The sequence below is a fragment of the Oryzias melastigma genome, linkage group LG13, assembly GCF_002922805.2.
Source record: "Oryzias melastigma strain HK-1 linkage group LG13, ASM292280v2, whole genome shotgun sequence".
Classification (NCBI taxonomy): Eukaryota; Metazoa; Chordata; class Actinopteri; order Beloniformes; family Adrianichthyidae; genus Oryzias; species Oryzias melastigma.
The window spans coordinates 3429443-3446500 of NC_050524.1; the positions used below are offsets into that span (position 1 = coordinate 3429443).

The following is a 17058-nucleotide window of genomic DNA, read 5'->3' on the forward strand; positions in this document are numbered from 1 at the left end:
GTCTCTTTATGTTTTATTCTTCACATAATAAATTCTTTTGAATAAAATATTTTACGGTATTTTATAAAATGAGGGATTTAATTTTCTATGAATTGGTTTTAACTGGTTTTCTCGTCCATTTTCTGTTCCTGATCCAGAAAAAAGCTGCCAACATCTGAAAAAACAGTTTTTGCTGCTCAGTTTCCACCAGAACTCCTTCAAAATAAAAGCTTTACTTCCTTTTAGAGTTTAGAGTTGCAGCGTCGGACATCTGGAGTCTCTTCACGCTGATTTGGTGTGAAATGTGGTCCAGTGGTGGAGAGCAGAAGCAAAGATCTGGATCCTCTCGGGATCCACCTGGTTAATCTCTCTTCTCTTTCATTTTTTTATGTTTCCAAATGAAATTCAAGAAGTTCATCTTCATGCAGTCTTCATGAGTGGTTGAAGGATCCATGACATCATTGTCCAGATAATCTTCATCACAGCCTGAAACTAGAACGTTTCTGACCTCTGACCTACAGGTGCAGCTAAAACGAGTTTCATTTTAAAATATTGTCACAAACGAACAACTTTGTCTGAGAGAACCGTCGCCGCTTCATCGTCGGCTGAAGAATCAGGTCAGGACGGCTTTGTGATCTTCTTAGATTTCAAAAATGTTGCATTCTAACTGAACTGATGCCCTTTAAAAAGCTTTTTGTCCTTTGATTGTTTTTAATTTGAGGGATTTTGTGTTATTTCCATGCCTTGTTGTCTTCAAAAATGTCAAACTTTGCAGAGTTGCCATGGCAACACCTTGTGGCGTACAGAGTAGATGACTGTAAAATACTTTTGGCTCCTAAAATGTTTTGACTTTTTGATTCTGAATGTTGACATTTCCTGTTGAGAACCAAAAAAAGAAAAATCTGTAAACGGATTGAATTTTCTAGGAGACTTTTGAGATTCCATCCCAAGAAGAAGATGGAATGTTGAATGTCTCATAAGGAGACGTGGATGATCTCTTCATGCATGAATTTGTGGATTCTTCGTGGCTTTCTGCTCCTCCTCTTCACTCCTAACAACCACAGACTGCAGACTTGTTGATTCCACGTCCTCTTCAGCTCAAAGTGTGTTGGCATTTCTGTGTTTATGATGTGGGCTTTTAAAAGCCTCATCAGCCTCTCCCATATGTCAACAGCTTTCCTTCATCACTCATCAGAGCAGATGCTGATGGGAGCCAGAATTAACTCCTCCAGGTGCACAACATCACAACTAACGCAGAAAGATGGAGATCCGCCGAGGAAATCACTAAAATGTTGTATTTATAGACGTTTAAAGATGTTGGTCCATATCAACCGTCTGTCATGGAAACGTGTCGGGATTTCAGCCTGGATGGATTAAAGTAAATCCAATGATGGCGATTCGGGTACAGGTACGGGTACGGATACAGGTACGGATACGGGTACGGGTACGGGTATGGATACGGATACGGGTACAGATACGGATACAGATACAGGTAAGGATACGGGTACGGATACGGGTACGGATACGGATACGGATACAGATACGGGTACAGGTACAGATACGGATACAGGTACAGTTAAGGATACGGATGTCTGCAGGTGAAAAATGGTCAAACCTGTATCCTGGTGTCCTTATACCTGTGACAAAAGGACACGATACAAACGGGTCAGCTGGGCATCATTAATGCATGATCCTTAAGATTACCTCACAGAACACTTCCCCTCAACAATGGTACGTTCTGTTTTTATGAGCTCCCTTAAAGGGCTGGATGAGCCTCAAGGGAAATGCAAGACACACCTGTGCTCCCCTGACTGACCCAACGATGAAAATGGTGTTTTTAATATGTAATTGTGTCATTTTTCTGATGATTGAGAATTTGTAGAAATATTTTTTATAAAAAAAGTGCATTTCTGAGTATTTCTTTATAGTGATTCTCCTGCTCCTTTCTGAACGTTTTTTGGCAAATAAAAACTCAATCAGACTTTCACTGATTTCACTAATCTTGGTATAATAACATTCAGGTCGTTCAGAACAATACTGCTTGTGCTTTTGGTATTCATAAACTTTATAGTTTTTGAAATATTCAGCAAAATATTCTCCATAGGAAATAAATGAGAAATTGCTCAAATCTTTCAAAAACTTTGTACATTTTGAAACTTGACACTGAAGTTCTACATATTTGCAGATGAGACACAATTCAAGCATTGAAATGATCAGCAATTTAATTCAGAATTCAGCTTTTGTTTTAGCAATGTGCTGGTTGTTTTTTGTTAATTTAGACATTTTCTCAGTTTTTAATCTAATTATGAGTACAAATGTTAGCTTTATGCTAACTACTTCGTCAAAATTAGGAATGTGTCCAGTTTTTTTCCCTAATTTGGCATCTAGCTGTTATTTTGGCAAACTTTCAGATTTGTTTTCAGCTATTTATCAGTTTTAGCATTTTTTCAGCTAACAGCATTCACACTTGCATTATCGCAGGTATAATGCTATAAATCCAGTTCAAATTGTTGTGAATTATTAGTAGATTAAAAAAATACATTTAAAAAAGATCTTATTTGTAACATAGAAACATTTCTAAGGCTGGGCGGGGCCACAAGCTCTGTGCTCCGCCCCATTCTGATTAATCCACATGTAGACAAATAGATCCATGAACGTCTTTGTTTTCCTCGTCTGAGGTCGGGAGGGGGAGGGGCTTTAAGCTAGCAAGAGCGTTAGCAGAGAGCTTTCACCAACAGGGAGGGCAAAAGGGGGCGGAGTTTGAATTTCTAGTGAACTTTTCAGTTCTGCAGAAACTACTGTATGTCTTAGCAAGTTTCTTCTTTTATTTTAAAGTAAAACGTCATAATTAAAAAACTACTAAGAATGCCTTGAAAACAGATGAAAATGTGATTAAAGTGGGTCTTAGCTGGGAGCTTTACGACCCTGCATGATCCTGCATGATCCTGCATGATCCTGCATGATCCTGCATGATCCTGCATGATCCTGCATGATCCTGCATGATCCTGCGCTAACCTCTCAGGTGTTTGTGACTGAGGCCTTTTTCTTCAGCATTTACCATGAACCCATCCTCAACAGGAAAACTTCAAATGATGTGAGATAATCTTTGGTTTAGGAAAAGCTGATGACTGTACAGCTCAATGTCGGAACCAAAAATGAACCGATTCGTTCTAAACGGACCTCCATTTAGTAAAGACAATACAAGACAATCTTATGGTGAAGCCAAACTTCTCCAGATCTTATTGTCTTGAATTAATGGGTCAAAATGCACCAAAACTGTAACTGAAGTCAGAGGATCTTCACAGTTAAACCAACACAAATCCGCTCATTCCACTATCGTTTTCTGCTCATAAATGTGTCCTGTCAGCCTCAGGAGCGTCCCGATTCATTCATGAGTATGAAGTTTACTTTAAAGAGGCTCCTAAAGCTGCTCTGAATGAGCCTGCGTGTGGGCGGAGTGAGGATGGCAGTCCGCCTGTAACACTGTGAAGCTCCTCACACAGTGAACACATGAGAACGCAGATGCCTCACATTTGGCCGCTCGGAGAGACGGAGCGTCCTGCGAGCGCCGCTTCTGCGAGGAGAGTTTGGCAGAAACGCCACGGACCAAAATTAGGAGCAGGAAGTCTGAATGGAACAGTGCAGATATAGGAGGATGGAAGAGCAGAGAATCTGAGATTTCACCGTCAGTTTCTAAAAAAACACGACGGGTTTGATGGGAAATCAGCCTCCTGCTGTTTGAATGATTTATTAAATGCTTTGGTTGAGTTCTGACTCCAAGATTTTAGCCTTAAAAACACATTTATGGCAATACATTTACACCAAAAGGTTCTTAATTGAGCAAATAATTCCCTTAATCATTATTTTATTCAATAGTATTTATAATTAAAACTACCAGAAATTTTTACTTTGTTTCCATGAAATAAAAGGGAGATTTACGTATAATTTTATACATTTTAGGGATAAAAATTTTGAAAACATTTAAAATTAAAGTTGTTTAACCAAAATATTAAATAATGTCAAACCTATATATACATTATATATATAAACATGTTTATTAATCTAAAATGATTTTTTTTCAACTACTAAAATTTTAATATTTCTTAAATCTTGTTTTGTTAAAAATAGAATATTACAAAAAATGTTTTACTTTATATGAAATAGTAGAATAAATTAGATTATAAAAGAATAATATCTCATTTTAATAAAGGTAAATAATACAAAAGGTTTTCTTTAATCCCTGAAGTGAATCAATTTATATAAATTATTTGGTTCACACAAAATGAAAACCGTGTCGCGCTTCAAAGCAGATTCATGTCAAAGAACGAAACGTTCCAGCTTTGGCGCCGTCGCTCCACTCACCGACCAGAAGGAAAGAAAATCACTCTGAAAATTACAACAATTTAAACACTTTAAAGGTTTAAACATTTAAACGTACAAAACAGAGACGTTTTTATAGTCATCAGTGTTGCCAGATAAAGTTACAGTTTTCCAGCCCAAAAGTTCCCATAAAAAATCAGATCCCACAAACAAAAATGTTAATATTTAATTATATTAGATATATTATATATTTTTGAGACATCTTTTGCAATGTTAATCAAAGGAAGCAGAAAACCCTCCATATCTGTTTAGATTCTGTCCAAAATATGTTAGTAAATCTTGAATTGTCCAAGCAAAATAAAAATATTCTTACAAGAAAAAGTAAATAGAAGAGAGAGAGAAGACAGAAACAAAGTAAACGTATATAATCCTTCGTATCCATACAAATATATCTGTATAATAGATCAATATAAACTCAGATATATGTCAGCATGTATTAATATACAAACATTACCACTCGAAATGAAAGTTTAACTTTTAAACATTTTTTAATGATATCAAATTTACCATTTCTGCTGCCAGACGGAACAAAACATAACAAAGTGACTTTATTAAACTTTATTAGCAACAATAGAAGACAAAACAATTAAAGCGACGTCATGTTTAACCCCTCCTCTTTTTACCAAACGTCATGTACAAGTAAAATAAAATAAAATAAAATAAAAAGAGGAAAGGAAGAAAACCTACAAATAATCAAATACTTTAGGTTTTATCATGAACAAAAGAGGAACTTCTCGTTTTAATGAGTTTAAATAAAGTTAAAATGTGAGCAAATGTCTTTAAGAACGGTTTGATTTTTTATTTTCATATTTTTCACCACCATCTTCCAGCTCTCGAACTCGGACGTTCTTCTGTCACTCCAGACTTCCTCATCCAAACCTCCTCCTCTCGGTTTCCAGCCTTCTCTGTTTCCTTACCTCCACGTTCCAGTTCTCAACAGCATCAATGAACGATAGTGAGCGGCGCATGGAGCGGACGTGTTGTTGGCTCTGTTTTATGAAGGATCTGGAGGAATAAGACCTGCAGCAAAAACATGCTCAGACGGACGCCTGCAGTTCACCAAACACAACAGTTGCAGGCAGAACGTCCGCGGTTGCCTGGTTACAGAAATTATGCCACCAACAAGTATGATGGTGATAAGGAACTGTCACATTTCTGAAACAGTGGTCCTTCGAGAGGCGACGATAACCGACACACGTTTGGAGATCAGGAGGAAAACCTGCTGCTGGAAATCTGTAAAAATATGAAATGATGTGAAAATGAAAACATGATGATGTATATTTAGATTTTTTAACTTTATTGACTTTTTCTGCAATGAATCAGGACGTTTAGAGACTGTCAAAGGATTGTGGGCGGAGCTACAGCGCTCAATTGGTGGAACCAGAAGCGTTTTCTGCCTCCATCCGTGTATTTTATCATAGTTTCCTATGATAGAACTCACTTCTTTGAAACTCCTCGCAAAAGGTTTCCCAAGATTCTGTTCTAGAGGTTGATTTTTGTAAGAAACGGAGTCTCATTGTCCCCTTTGAGACGAAGCAGCTTTTGATTCCCGGATCAGAAGCACTGACGCATTCGGTTCCCTTTTAAAAGTTAGATGAACGGCGTGACTCATTCTGTCAAGAACACAAACACACTCGGAGGCAGGAACAGTCACACCAACACACCTCTGAGCTCTGCTGGAAGATCAGAGCTCAGGATGGATGTTTGAGGAGGTTCCCCACAACAAACACGTACAAATGAAGCTGCTTCTCAAAAAAAGGAACTCAAAGAAAATGAAGGAAAACAGAAAATAAAAGACATTTAAAGACTAAACTATTGTGCATAAGTTAACTAAATACAATAAATGATGTGAAATTACAGCCTGTCCTTTTATAAAATGTCTTTTTTTGTTTCAAACTTGTATAAAATGTAGAGAAGTGACTTTAGGAGCCGTGTTTTGTGCCGCTCTGTAACCATCCTGTCTGAATATTGATGCTTTAATGAATCACTCCTCCATGGGCTTAAAGATGTACAGAAATGATGGCTTGAATGTCAACACTGAAAATGTGGAAACGTTTCTTGCAGGACCTGTTTTTGTCTTCGCGAGAATATTACCCAGAATTCCGAATGCCACTTTTAAATACACGGTCCCCTGATTAGACGTAGGCATTAATTTGACTAAACTGACAGGAATAAGAATAAAGAAGGAGTGGGCGAACACGAGGGCTCTGCTCTCAGCCTTTCAGCCTGCAGGGAATATTAGCCTCTGGCTTAAAACAGACTTTTTACAGAAAAATCACCTGCAGAACTTTTCTAATTCTTTGGATAAACTCTTGGGGTGTCGATGTGATCAGAAAAGGAAGTCACAGTGACAACGATTTAGGCTTCTGAAACAGGAAACATCCAACTGTTGTGTAGGTTGTTCAGGTCAAACATCAGTTTAACATTTTAGAGCAGATATAGTTTATATACAGATGATCTAGATGTTTGTCGCTCTGCTAAACCTCTGGAGTTGCTTCTAAAAGAAACAAATAACACTATAAGATTTGATAAAAATGTCTAAGCATCAACGATGCTTCACTCAGTCTAAGAAAAACGACTTTTTTATATTGATCTGCTGTCAACCCAAAACACAGCAAAAATTGATGATAAACAACATAAATAAAATTAAAGAGTCCTTACATGTTTGTGCAAGACTCACAAAAACATTGACAGGCAAAAATATTAAAGTATGACATCAAATATCTTTAGATTGAAATCATTTTTATACATTTTCTTGACACTTCGTACATCATAAACTGCCTGGAGATTATAACACAGATTCCTATTTTCTGACGGGTAAGAATAATAGATTTAATAAGTTGTTATGAACTAATCAATCAAATGAAAAACCTTAAAATGTTAGAATATAAAAATCTAGAACAAAAACCATATTTATCTGCGACCTTTCTGCATCCAGAACTTGTCTAAAGTTCAGAACCTGGCTCTACATCGCCGTGCAGGACGGAATGACATCCATGTCTGTGCGTGCTGACGATCAATGACACAATGATCCGTGACGAGGGACATACATGAGGACACATCACAGGAACATGCTTGATGATACACTAAAGGGAATTCAGACTGAACACGATACTCACGACAAATGTGCGTGGCCTCTTTTGCTGCTTGACGCCACAGTCGCATGTGGGAGGAGCTAATATTTTAAGGATGATGCTATAAGGAACGGTATCAGTGGATATCTCAATTACAATGTATAGAAGACACAGATGATGTTGAGAAATCAGATTTATTTATTGTGAAGAGTTCTCCAATAACATGTTTGGGTTTACATGAATATTATTAAAGATGTTCCCGGTAGGGGGCTGTGTCTGTATGACAGCCACCTCCACTGTGTCTCTGTGTCTCTGTGTCTCTGTGTCTGAGCTTGAAGGCTCTGTGTCTCGTATTAACCCGAGGAGGAAAATATAAAACCAGGAGACTTTATTCCGTCTTTTTCAATGTTTCGATGAAGCCCGAGCTGGCAGCCTCCGCACCCCGCAGTGGCATATGGAGCGAGCGAGCTCCACCGCGGGACAGAAAGCCGGCGATCTGTCCAGAGTGTATCCCGCCTTCGCCCCAAAGTATCCGGAAGAACTCTAAACCTGCAGCTCAAACAGGTTCATGAAAAAGATGAAAGTTCTGGACAAAAACGCTCGCTTTGGACTAGTACTCTACCTACTGACCGAATCACTGAAAACGTCACGTGTTCAAAGCTGAGTTCCTGATTGGTAGATGCGACGCAGTGACCTGCCAAACTTCAGATATTTAAATTTTGGCTGTGCCGCCTGATTCAGGCCTCGCCGCTCAAATCGAGCTGCTGCCAGACCGCGGCGCCAGTCGCTCTAATTGCATCAGGTCGCCTCAGGTCTGTACCATTGACTTAACATTAAAACTGGTCGTTTCAACCGTGCTAATCGCGTTCGGTGTGAATCCACCTTAACGATACATAGACGTACATGACGATGTGTCGCCCTGCGTGACGATACATGGCCTACTACATGGTGACTGAAAGAGGATGATACATGTGACGGTGCATGATGAGACACGTGCGTGACAATGGTTCATGAGGATGCATGGTTATGCATGATGGTGCATGAGGATCCACAACAATACATCGCCGTGCATGACTGCATGACACTAGAAGTCAAGTTTTATTGTTGTTTCCTTCACGTGAAGACCAACAGAAGAACAAGACACCCACTCTCACAGGACTATGGTGGTTTCAGAGTGAACATAATACAAACATACAACACTTGATGTTAAACAGGAGCTGATATGGATACAAAAAGTGGATTTTATGCACATTAAACCCCACATTTCTCAAAGAGAAGTGTCCAGAGCTCACAGGTGGTTTTAAAAATGTGATGCAGAACCTGAAGCAAAGGACTTAATGGAATAACTATTTTTCATACTCAGTGTATTTATGAGTATTCAGTTGATATATACTTTCTGTTACTGCCCACCTGATTGAAATGTCTGTTTAATGTATTGATACTGATAATAATCTAATATGTGGTTTGGCAGTTCTTGTTTAAGGCTGTTCTTATAGCTCTTATTCCCTGAGAACAACACTTGGTCTGACTCTTCAAACAAAACTCATCAACCTTTTCCTCAACAAGCATCTTTGTTCCAACAGACACTCTGGATTTCAGAGAGAATCTCTTCTGTCATCTCAGAGCTGCTGGCAGGTCTGACTCATCTTGTTCTCGGCTCTGGCAGACATCAGTGCCAGAAAAACACATCTCAGCTCGCTGTCATTGTTCTAAATCTGCATTGTGATGAGGAGAGAGTTTCCAGCTGACAGCCCAGTTTGATCCGTTTCCTGGACTCACCTGGACTCTGGTTCTGCTGTGGGAACAACCATCTCTTCACTTGGAAGTGAACTCTGGTGTAGACTAGTTCAGTGTGAATGCAGGTGGACTTAACCAGGGTAAAAAAGGGATAAATATGAAGAGAAAAAGCTGGACAGTATTGTGAATATGCTGCAGTGAGGAGGTGCAGGCGCTTCTCTTCACATTTTTCCAGTTAAACGTCCGACCAAAAGCTGTTGGAACTTCCGGACTTAGAGCCTTGGTACGGTCACAGCGGCTGACCCGTACGAGTTCTGTAAGTTTTTGGTTGTCCGGGTCCATGAAAGATCGTAGAAGGTGCATCTTGCAGTTCCTTGAAGTGAACATTGAAATTTTTGTAAAGATAATGGAAGTTCCACACATTCATGGCGTACAGGTGATGCTGTTCTGTGTCTGATGTTGTGAGCGTGATCGCTGCAGCTTCATGAGCCTGGTAACAGGCTGGTGACCCGCCCAGGTATACCCCGCCTTCACCGAACCGCACGGCCCTGAAAGCGATACTGCAGATGAGGAAAATGGATGGAATTTCTGGTTGATTGTACATTTGGTGTGAACTCCACCCACTGATTGAGTCACTGAACGCTTCACGTACCCAAAGCTGAGTCCCTGATTGGTTGATGTGACCATGTTCTGATATTTGAGCTTGTGCTGCTCAAATCAAGCTGCTGCCAGACCAACGTGGCGCACCCGACCTCAGGTCGCTTCTTCAGCATTGACATATGGGTGATTAGATAGAATTAGGTATGAACCAGCAGGCAAAAAAGTAAAAAGAAAGCAAAGAATTGTCTCCCGTTATTTGAGAGTCGACTCTTTTGACTCACTACGCTTTCGAGCATGACCCATTACTACTACGTCCATGCTGGATGTTAGCTAGACGCCCAAATAACACGTTGGAACGTGTCAGCGGACAGACACCCGGTGTTAAAGATGGACGTGAAATAAATATCTATATCGGAACCACAATTACAGCTCATGAAGACGTCCTTTGGACGCTACATTTAGACGTAAAACGTCAACTCCTCTCTCCTCCTGGGTCTTCATCCTGCACCTCCTTCCTCGACTCCTGGGTTGAGCTCTCTCTCATCCCCCTGAGACGAGTTCCAGTTCCAGTTTACTACATCCAGAACTCTGGTCCTGCTTCAGTTCACCACATACCCACCGGACAATACAAAGCTTACGATCCTCCATTCTGTTTTCTGTGATCCTTTTGGGGTTCTAGTATCTGAGTGTGTTACTCCTCGCTCCGTTATTATGACAGAAAAAAGGAAGATTCTGTACTGCTCTCATCTACTACCCCCTTACTCCTTTGTGTTTTATAGCCCTAAGCTCACACAGCTAGCGGTACAGCTCATGTGCGATGTGGGAACGGTCTAGCTACAGCAGGTGGTTCATATTGGCTACTGGATGGCTGCAGCTACAGGCTGCTGCCGACCTCGCCAAACTCCGAACTCACGTCGGTTCACGCGCTAACATTAATCCTCCGCTCATTCATTGTGGTTCAGCCGCGTCGTCCGACGAAAATTTGAACCCAACAAAACGGATTTGTAGGAATGCAGAGGCCAGACCGCAGAGGTCGAACATGATCGTCTGCAGTGGGATTTCCTCTCGTATTTTCAAAGTTACGTAAATACTGCGGCGCTCGTATCCAAGCTGAAACGCTAGCAGTGAGAGTGTTCACTACGGCCCGTCGCTGCTGCATGCCAGAAGAAATGTGGAACCTTTTCAGTCTACGAGTTCACTCAGTGGTCTTTGACCGATGATGATAACCTGCAACCCCCCCTAAAAGTTTGTGGTTATGGTGGATACAGGCAGCCTGCTAATGAGAAATTCAATAGCGACAGGTTTCCCTAAGTTTGGACAAACAGACTTAAGAAACCTGTTTTGAATTTTAGTTCTGCACTATGATCCAGCTGATATTTATAAAATCTGTTTTAATTTCACTTGTTCTTCTTATGTGCATGTTGTATTTTATTCTATTTATGGTGGTTCGGTTTTCACACAAAAGCTCAACTTGTGCATTAGAAATATCCTGTTTTAACCATTTATTCTACTAATTAAACCATAAAATGTTCAAATTTTACCTGGAAGGTCATAAGAAAAAAGACACACAGTTTTTAAATATTAATAACTGGATAAATAAGGATTCCTAAATGGATTTTACATCTTAACCGTAAAGTTTTCTTTCCTCCATCAGGTACTTCTCACTTCTTTGGCTTCCCTCTGCTCTTCATCGGTTCCTGACACCAGAACATGGGTTCTATGATCCTCAGATCTTTGGAGAACCTGTTCCGACTCTTGTCTTGGAGACTCCAGGGGGTTGAGGTGACAATCAGGAGGAGCCAATCCGCTCTGTCCCGCTCGATTACGCACGGATTTGGGTTGGGGAGTCTGCGTTACGCGCGGAGCTGTTGCGCTCCCGTCAATCTGCGGAGCTTTGCTTCTGGAGTTCTGGGTCTTCAGCCCGGAGGGTCTCACCCAGAACCGGAACCGGGACCCGCACCGCCTCCTACACTTGATTTTTGCTGATTCTTCAACACCGAGACGACGTGAGGAGATTGGAAACACGAGGAGAGTTGGTGGCACTCGCGCGCGAGCTGAAGGACAGGAGCGCGCCGCTGTGCGCTCTCACTGATGATGGGTGGAGAGATGCGCTCCTCCGCTGCGCCACAATAAACATCATTTTAATCCTAGAAACTCCTCAATCCTGCCGCCGTTTGGAGCCCACCGCAAGCCTCGAAACTGGATCCTAATCTGCGGGATTATTGGAGCTGACGGATCACCTGCAGAGAATCAGACACTCAAAGGTAATTAAGGCGTTTGATCCCAACCAGGAAGAATCAGAACCTGAGTTCTGGAGGAAGTCCCGCAGACGCCCCACCTGTTGTGTGGAGCTGCGCATGTCCGCTGGATTTAGCCGCAGATGTCGGAATTTAATGAAAGAATTTCAGAAAAAGCGATTTAAAAAATAGTTTTTGCTTTAGGCGTTGCTGTCCGCCGTTTATTTACAGTTCTATAAATAGATTCAGATTTATTTATTAATACATTTAGAATTAAAGCACATATGAGTCTGTAGGACGAACTGGTGTGAATCTGTTTCTGGTGTTTTCGGTGGAGACTGCAGGATTAAAGCAGGATTAGGATTCTGTCGCGGACCTCCACCTGAGTTTGGCTTCTGCAGTAACACCGCCAGTCGCTAGGTGGCGGTAAAGGCTCCCAATGTTTGTTAGCAGTTTTTCTTTACACAAAATTCGAACCAGTTTTAAGCCTCATTCTTTTTATTCGTTTTTATTTTACATATTTAATTGCATGTTTGACAAAAATACTTTTTTATTTGTTCTCACCATCTCAGTTGATCAAACCAGAAGTTAAGAAGCAAAATCTGAACCAGTAGGTTAATGACTTGGATGAAGAATAAAATCAGATTAAACATATACCAGTTTTTTTTAAACAATATTTATTGTTAGTTAAGTTTGTTAGTTAATTGTGATAGTTATTGATAAACTGTGACAGCAAACTATAAATATAGGGATGTAACTAGTACTACGCTGCAAGTACTGTCTACTAAAGAAGGCTGTCAATAGTTTGACTTCTTCTATGTTTAATTTTTTACATCCATGTTAAAAAAACAAAAACATGTGATTTTATTACATATTTAGGCCAAATTCTTCCCCTACCCCTACGGCTTCTCCCTACCCCAATATTTAGCCCTCCAAATGAATTGAATAAATGTCCGAATTCCTTCCCTACTCACTATATAGTTCTACACCATTTTCTAGTGCTGTCTGAATCTACAATTCCAATATTGAGTGAACTAGAAATTTCCTAGTAGTCTTTGTAAAAAACTGGCGTGCATCAATGCTCTCTAGATTAGCGTATATAGACCACAATGCATTGCGGTCAAACAATTTCGAACCAAAAAATATGTTTAAATGCATTTTTTTGTGAACCATCCAAATATTCACCATCAGAATAAAGTGGAGTCATAATTAAACGTCTTGAAATGTTCGTATTTGTGACATCATATCCGGTGTTTACAAAAACAAAGGAAAAATGGTGAACATTGAGTCTGAATTACCTTTAAAATCCAGGGCCTGATATAGTCCTGCACTATTTTGTTTATAGTAGAATCTCACTGGACTACAAAATCTAGTGGCTACTAAATGTCTCTAGGGCCTCAGTGCAGCTGTATTAAGAAAAAGAGAGATTTAGCTTAAAACTAAACATGCTAGCATTAGCTAATGCTAACACAAAGATTCTGGGCTGAATGGGGTTAAAGACAATAGCCTCCAGTCTCACATCCACAAACGTCGTTGTGTCCAGTCCAGATACGATTACTGTAACATTATTGGGTAATTTTTCAGAAAACCATCAAATTTGTATGATTATATATTTAGGTCTCATCTGGTTAAACATTATTTTCCATTATTTGTTTAAAACATATCATTTGTCAATCATTTTTGTTAAGTTTAATTTGATACCATTAGGACTTTTGCAGGTTGACATTTTAGTGTTTTAGTGCCAAGTCAACTTAGCTTTGTTAGCCTTAGACAACTAGCTTCTTTTTTTAACAATACAAAATTAGATGAGTAACAATAAGATGAAAAAGTCAAGATAGTTTTGTTAGCATTGCAGTTAGATAAGCATTACACACTTAGGCTTAATCCCCAACCATTAAAAACACTATATAGTGCAGGACGATCTAGTGCCTTAGATTTTAAAAGCAATTCGGACACGATGCTCATTACGTGTCTTTTATTTTTCTAAACACCAGATATCACCGAGATACGAAGTGAAAACTGAATCAATACGAACATTTCACGATGTCTATTCGTGACTCCGCTGTGTTTTATCATAAAAAGCCTTTTTTCCTGCTGTTGCAGCTCGCGGCTCCTCCGGGTTGGATCAAATGCAGACGGACAGCATATTTGTGACAGCTGATGGGATTTTACTTTCAGTTTCACTTTAAATACTTGAAAAAAATCCTGTCTTTGACGCAATTAAAATACGAGCGTACAATACAATCACACGCGGTTCCGTCCAGTTGAAAAATTTCTCTTTTTCGACGTTTTCGTAAAAATTGTTCAACTGCTATGCATTGTGGTCTATATTTAAAAAAGTAGTGAGCATCAATGCATAGTAGTTTATAGCAAAGACTTCTGGGAAATTTCTAGGACTCTCGATTTTGGAATTGTAGATTCGGACAGTATTGGAAAACAGACTCTATATGAGTATGGAAGGAATTCAGACAAAGTTTTAGACAAGCTGCCAATGTTAACATTAGAGAACTAGGTAAGTTACTGGTTTGTTTGAAAAGTTAGACAAAATGCTTTTGCTAGTTAGCAATTTAGCTTTGTTTTAGCTGCTAAGGGGTCCCAAGTCTGGGTCTTCCTGTGCTGGTCCCTAGCCCAGATAAAATAGCGGGTTGTGTCTGGAAGGGCATCCGGCATAAAACTCTCTGCCAAACCTCTTGTGTGAATCAGTGAACGCTGAGGTGATCCCTGACTGGATGTGGCGAAAGGAAGACATTACTTTTACTCGTTGAATATTACCAGAAAAACAAGATTGTGTTGCGGGGCCAAGAACTGCAGGACCTACATGAGAACTGGACTGGCGTTCCAAACAGGAAGTACCCGCTGGCGCCAAACAGGAAGTACCCGCTGGCTCCAAACAGGAAGTACCCGCTGACGCCAAAAAGTCAAAATCTCTTTGACTTCTGTAGAGAAATAAACAGCTGTTACTCAGTCATTCTATTGTTCAGAATCACCATTCTAACTCTGATACCTTTTTTAACACGTTCTCAAAAATGTTAATTTTTTTCATATTTCTTCTATTGTTAGACAAGTTAGCTTTACAACATGTTATAAACTGACCAATCAGATGTTTTAATAAAGTGGTTGGAGCCTGCTGGCCCCCACATCCACGTTTGGTTGACTGATTATATTTTGCCAGCATTCGTGTGGCCCTTCCAGCAAGCTCACTCCTGATTGGTTGCCATAGAAACGCTGACTCAGACCAACTCGGACCAATCACTCCTTACTGACTGGTTCCAACATGTCGTCGTCCATTTAACAAAAAGATGTTGACTGTATTGACTTCATTTGGTTGGAGCTGGAGGTAAGCCATTTTCTATGGATGATGTAATTGTCACTCTGTCCAGTTCTCAGATACAGTCGATGCCTGGGAATCTTTTCGACTGATGTGAAATACTCCGGTCTGTTTCATAACTTCAAATCCAGCTGTGTCATGTATGTGTCAGCAGTAATGTTTCTTCCAAACCAAATTCTGTTTTCTTAGCAAATGTTTCAGACAAGTATCACGATTGATAAAAGAATTTTGGCTGAATAGTGAAAAGTTTTATTGGTATTTTTATAAACATCTTTCATTTTAAATTAAGTCAAATTAAAGCATTTAATTTAAAGCTTATTGAACCTTAAAGTGCTTATTATAGTGTGCTAGCATTGGATTAGGACTAGGGCTCGTCGACTGTTTTAATAGTCGACTAATCGAGTATTAAAACAGTCGATGACTTATTTAATAGTCGATTAGTCGTTATTTTATATGGAGTCAGAGTGTAGTAAAGTTCAAAGTTATGGTGGCATTCTGCTAGCATTTTGGATTTTTTTGGCATTTATTACGTTTTTTCAGGCTAATTTAAAGTTTGGCTAGTATTTCAGCTACATGACAGCTATTTTGACTAATTTAGGATTTTTTCAGTTTTTAGGCTATTTTGGAGTTTAGCTAATATTTCAGCAGCATGTTAGCTGTTTTGGCTAATTTAGGAGTTTTCTTTTTTTTTAGGCTATTTTGCAGTTTAGCTAATATTTTCATATGCATGCTAGCTGTTTTTTTTCCGTTCTTAGGCAAATTTTGCATTTGGCTAATGCAGCAGCCATGATAATATTTATTTATTATTTCAATTTTTTGTGTGTGTCATGTGATAAGGAAAGACATTATTAGGCGGACCTGTTCATTTGGGTTTGGTTCTGTTGGTTCCGAGAGAGGGGGTACAGGGCCCGGTATTTTTTGTTGACCACTTTATTTGCTTTTTTATTTTGGAACGATCAAACACATAATTTTTTGTTATGCGTGTCTATGATGAACTTTAATAAATGAAGATACATCCAGAGGATATTTTCTTCATATTTTTTGGAGCGCGTCACAAACGAGGTCCTGCCGCAGCCTCTCTAGCGGCTCATGAGTCCGCAGCCGCTACAGCTAATATTTTAGCTAGCTATCAGCTTCAGCGTTTTTAGCTATCAATTTCAGCTATCAGCATCTTCAGTGGCCAAATTCAGTTCACTAGCATTATCACAGGTAATGCTATTTATCTAGTTTCTAGTTAGTTTAAAGCTAATGATGTTTCAGATGTGTGTCACATCCAGTTTGCCCATGACCTGATTAGTTGACTAATCAAAAAAAAATAAAATCGTCGATTAGTCGACTGTTAAAATAATCGTTTGTGGCAGCACTTATTAGGAGCTTACAGTGATTTATTTTGACAAATTGTTCACCTTTGTTTATTATTTAACAATAAAGAGATTTTCCTGTTAAAAAATCTAAACATGTCTTTAATTTGTTTGTTTTGATTTTCTGAAGATTTTCTCCCAGTCTGGACTGACTTCATGTTGACTGATCGGGGGGGTCTACACCTCCTCACAGGTTTAGATTTGATGTGGACCATAACTCATGCTCCTGCCTCCATGTGGAGGTGCTCGTTTTTTCATCTTTTGGCGTCTTCAGAGACGCTCAGACTGTAAATCTTCCTCTTCTCAGAGTTGTGTGGCTGCGCTTTAGCCTTGTGTACGTCTGCGCCGCAGGCGGGGCTGTC

The 17058-nt window shown here is 39.6% G+C and overlaps 1 protein-coding gene across 2 annotated transcripts in view; it reads left to right on the forward strand.

The window, feature by feature from the left end:
- The first annotated feature begins 11459 nt into the window (after nucleotides 1-11459).
- The window catches only part of caln1 (calneuron 1), a 63742-nt gene continuing 58143 nt past the window's right edge, over nucleotides 11460-17058 (forward strand). The window contains exon 1 of one of the 2 annotated variants that reach the window (XM_024277698.2): nucleotides 11460-12034. Coding sequence is in view for 1 of the 2 variants with exons in the window: in XM_024277697.1 (XP_024133465.1) it covers nucleotides 15307-15344 (38 nt within the window). In the remaining variant the exon portion in view is untranslated. Of the gene's footprint in view, nucleotides 12035-15226; nucleotides 15345-17058 lie in introns of those variants that run through there. The other variant, XM_024277697.1, reaches the window with a different exon arrangement.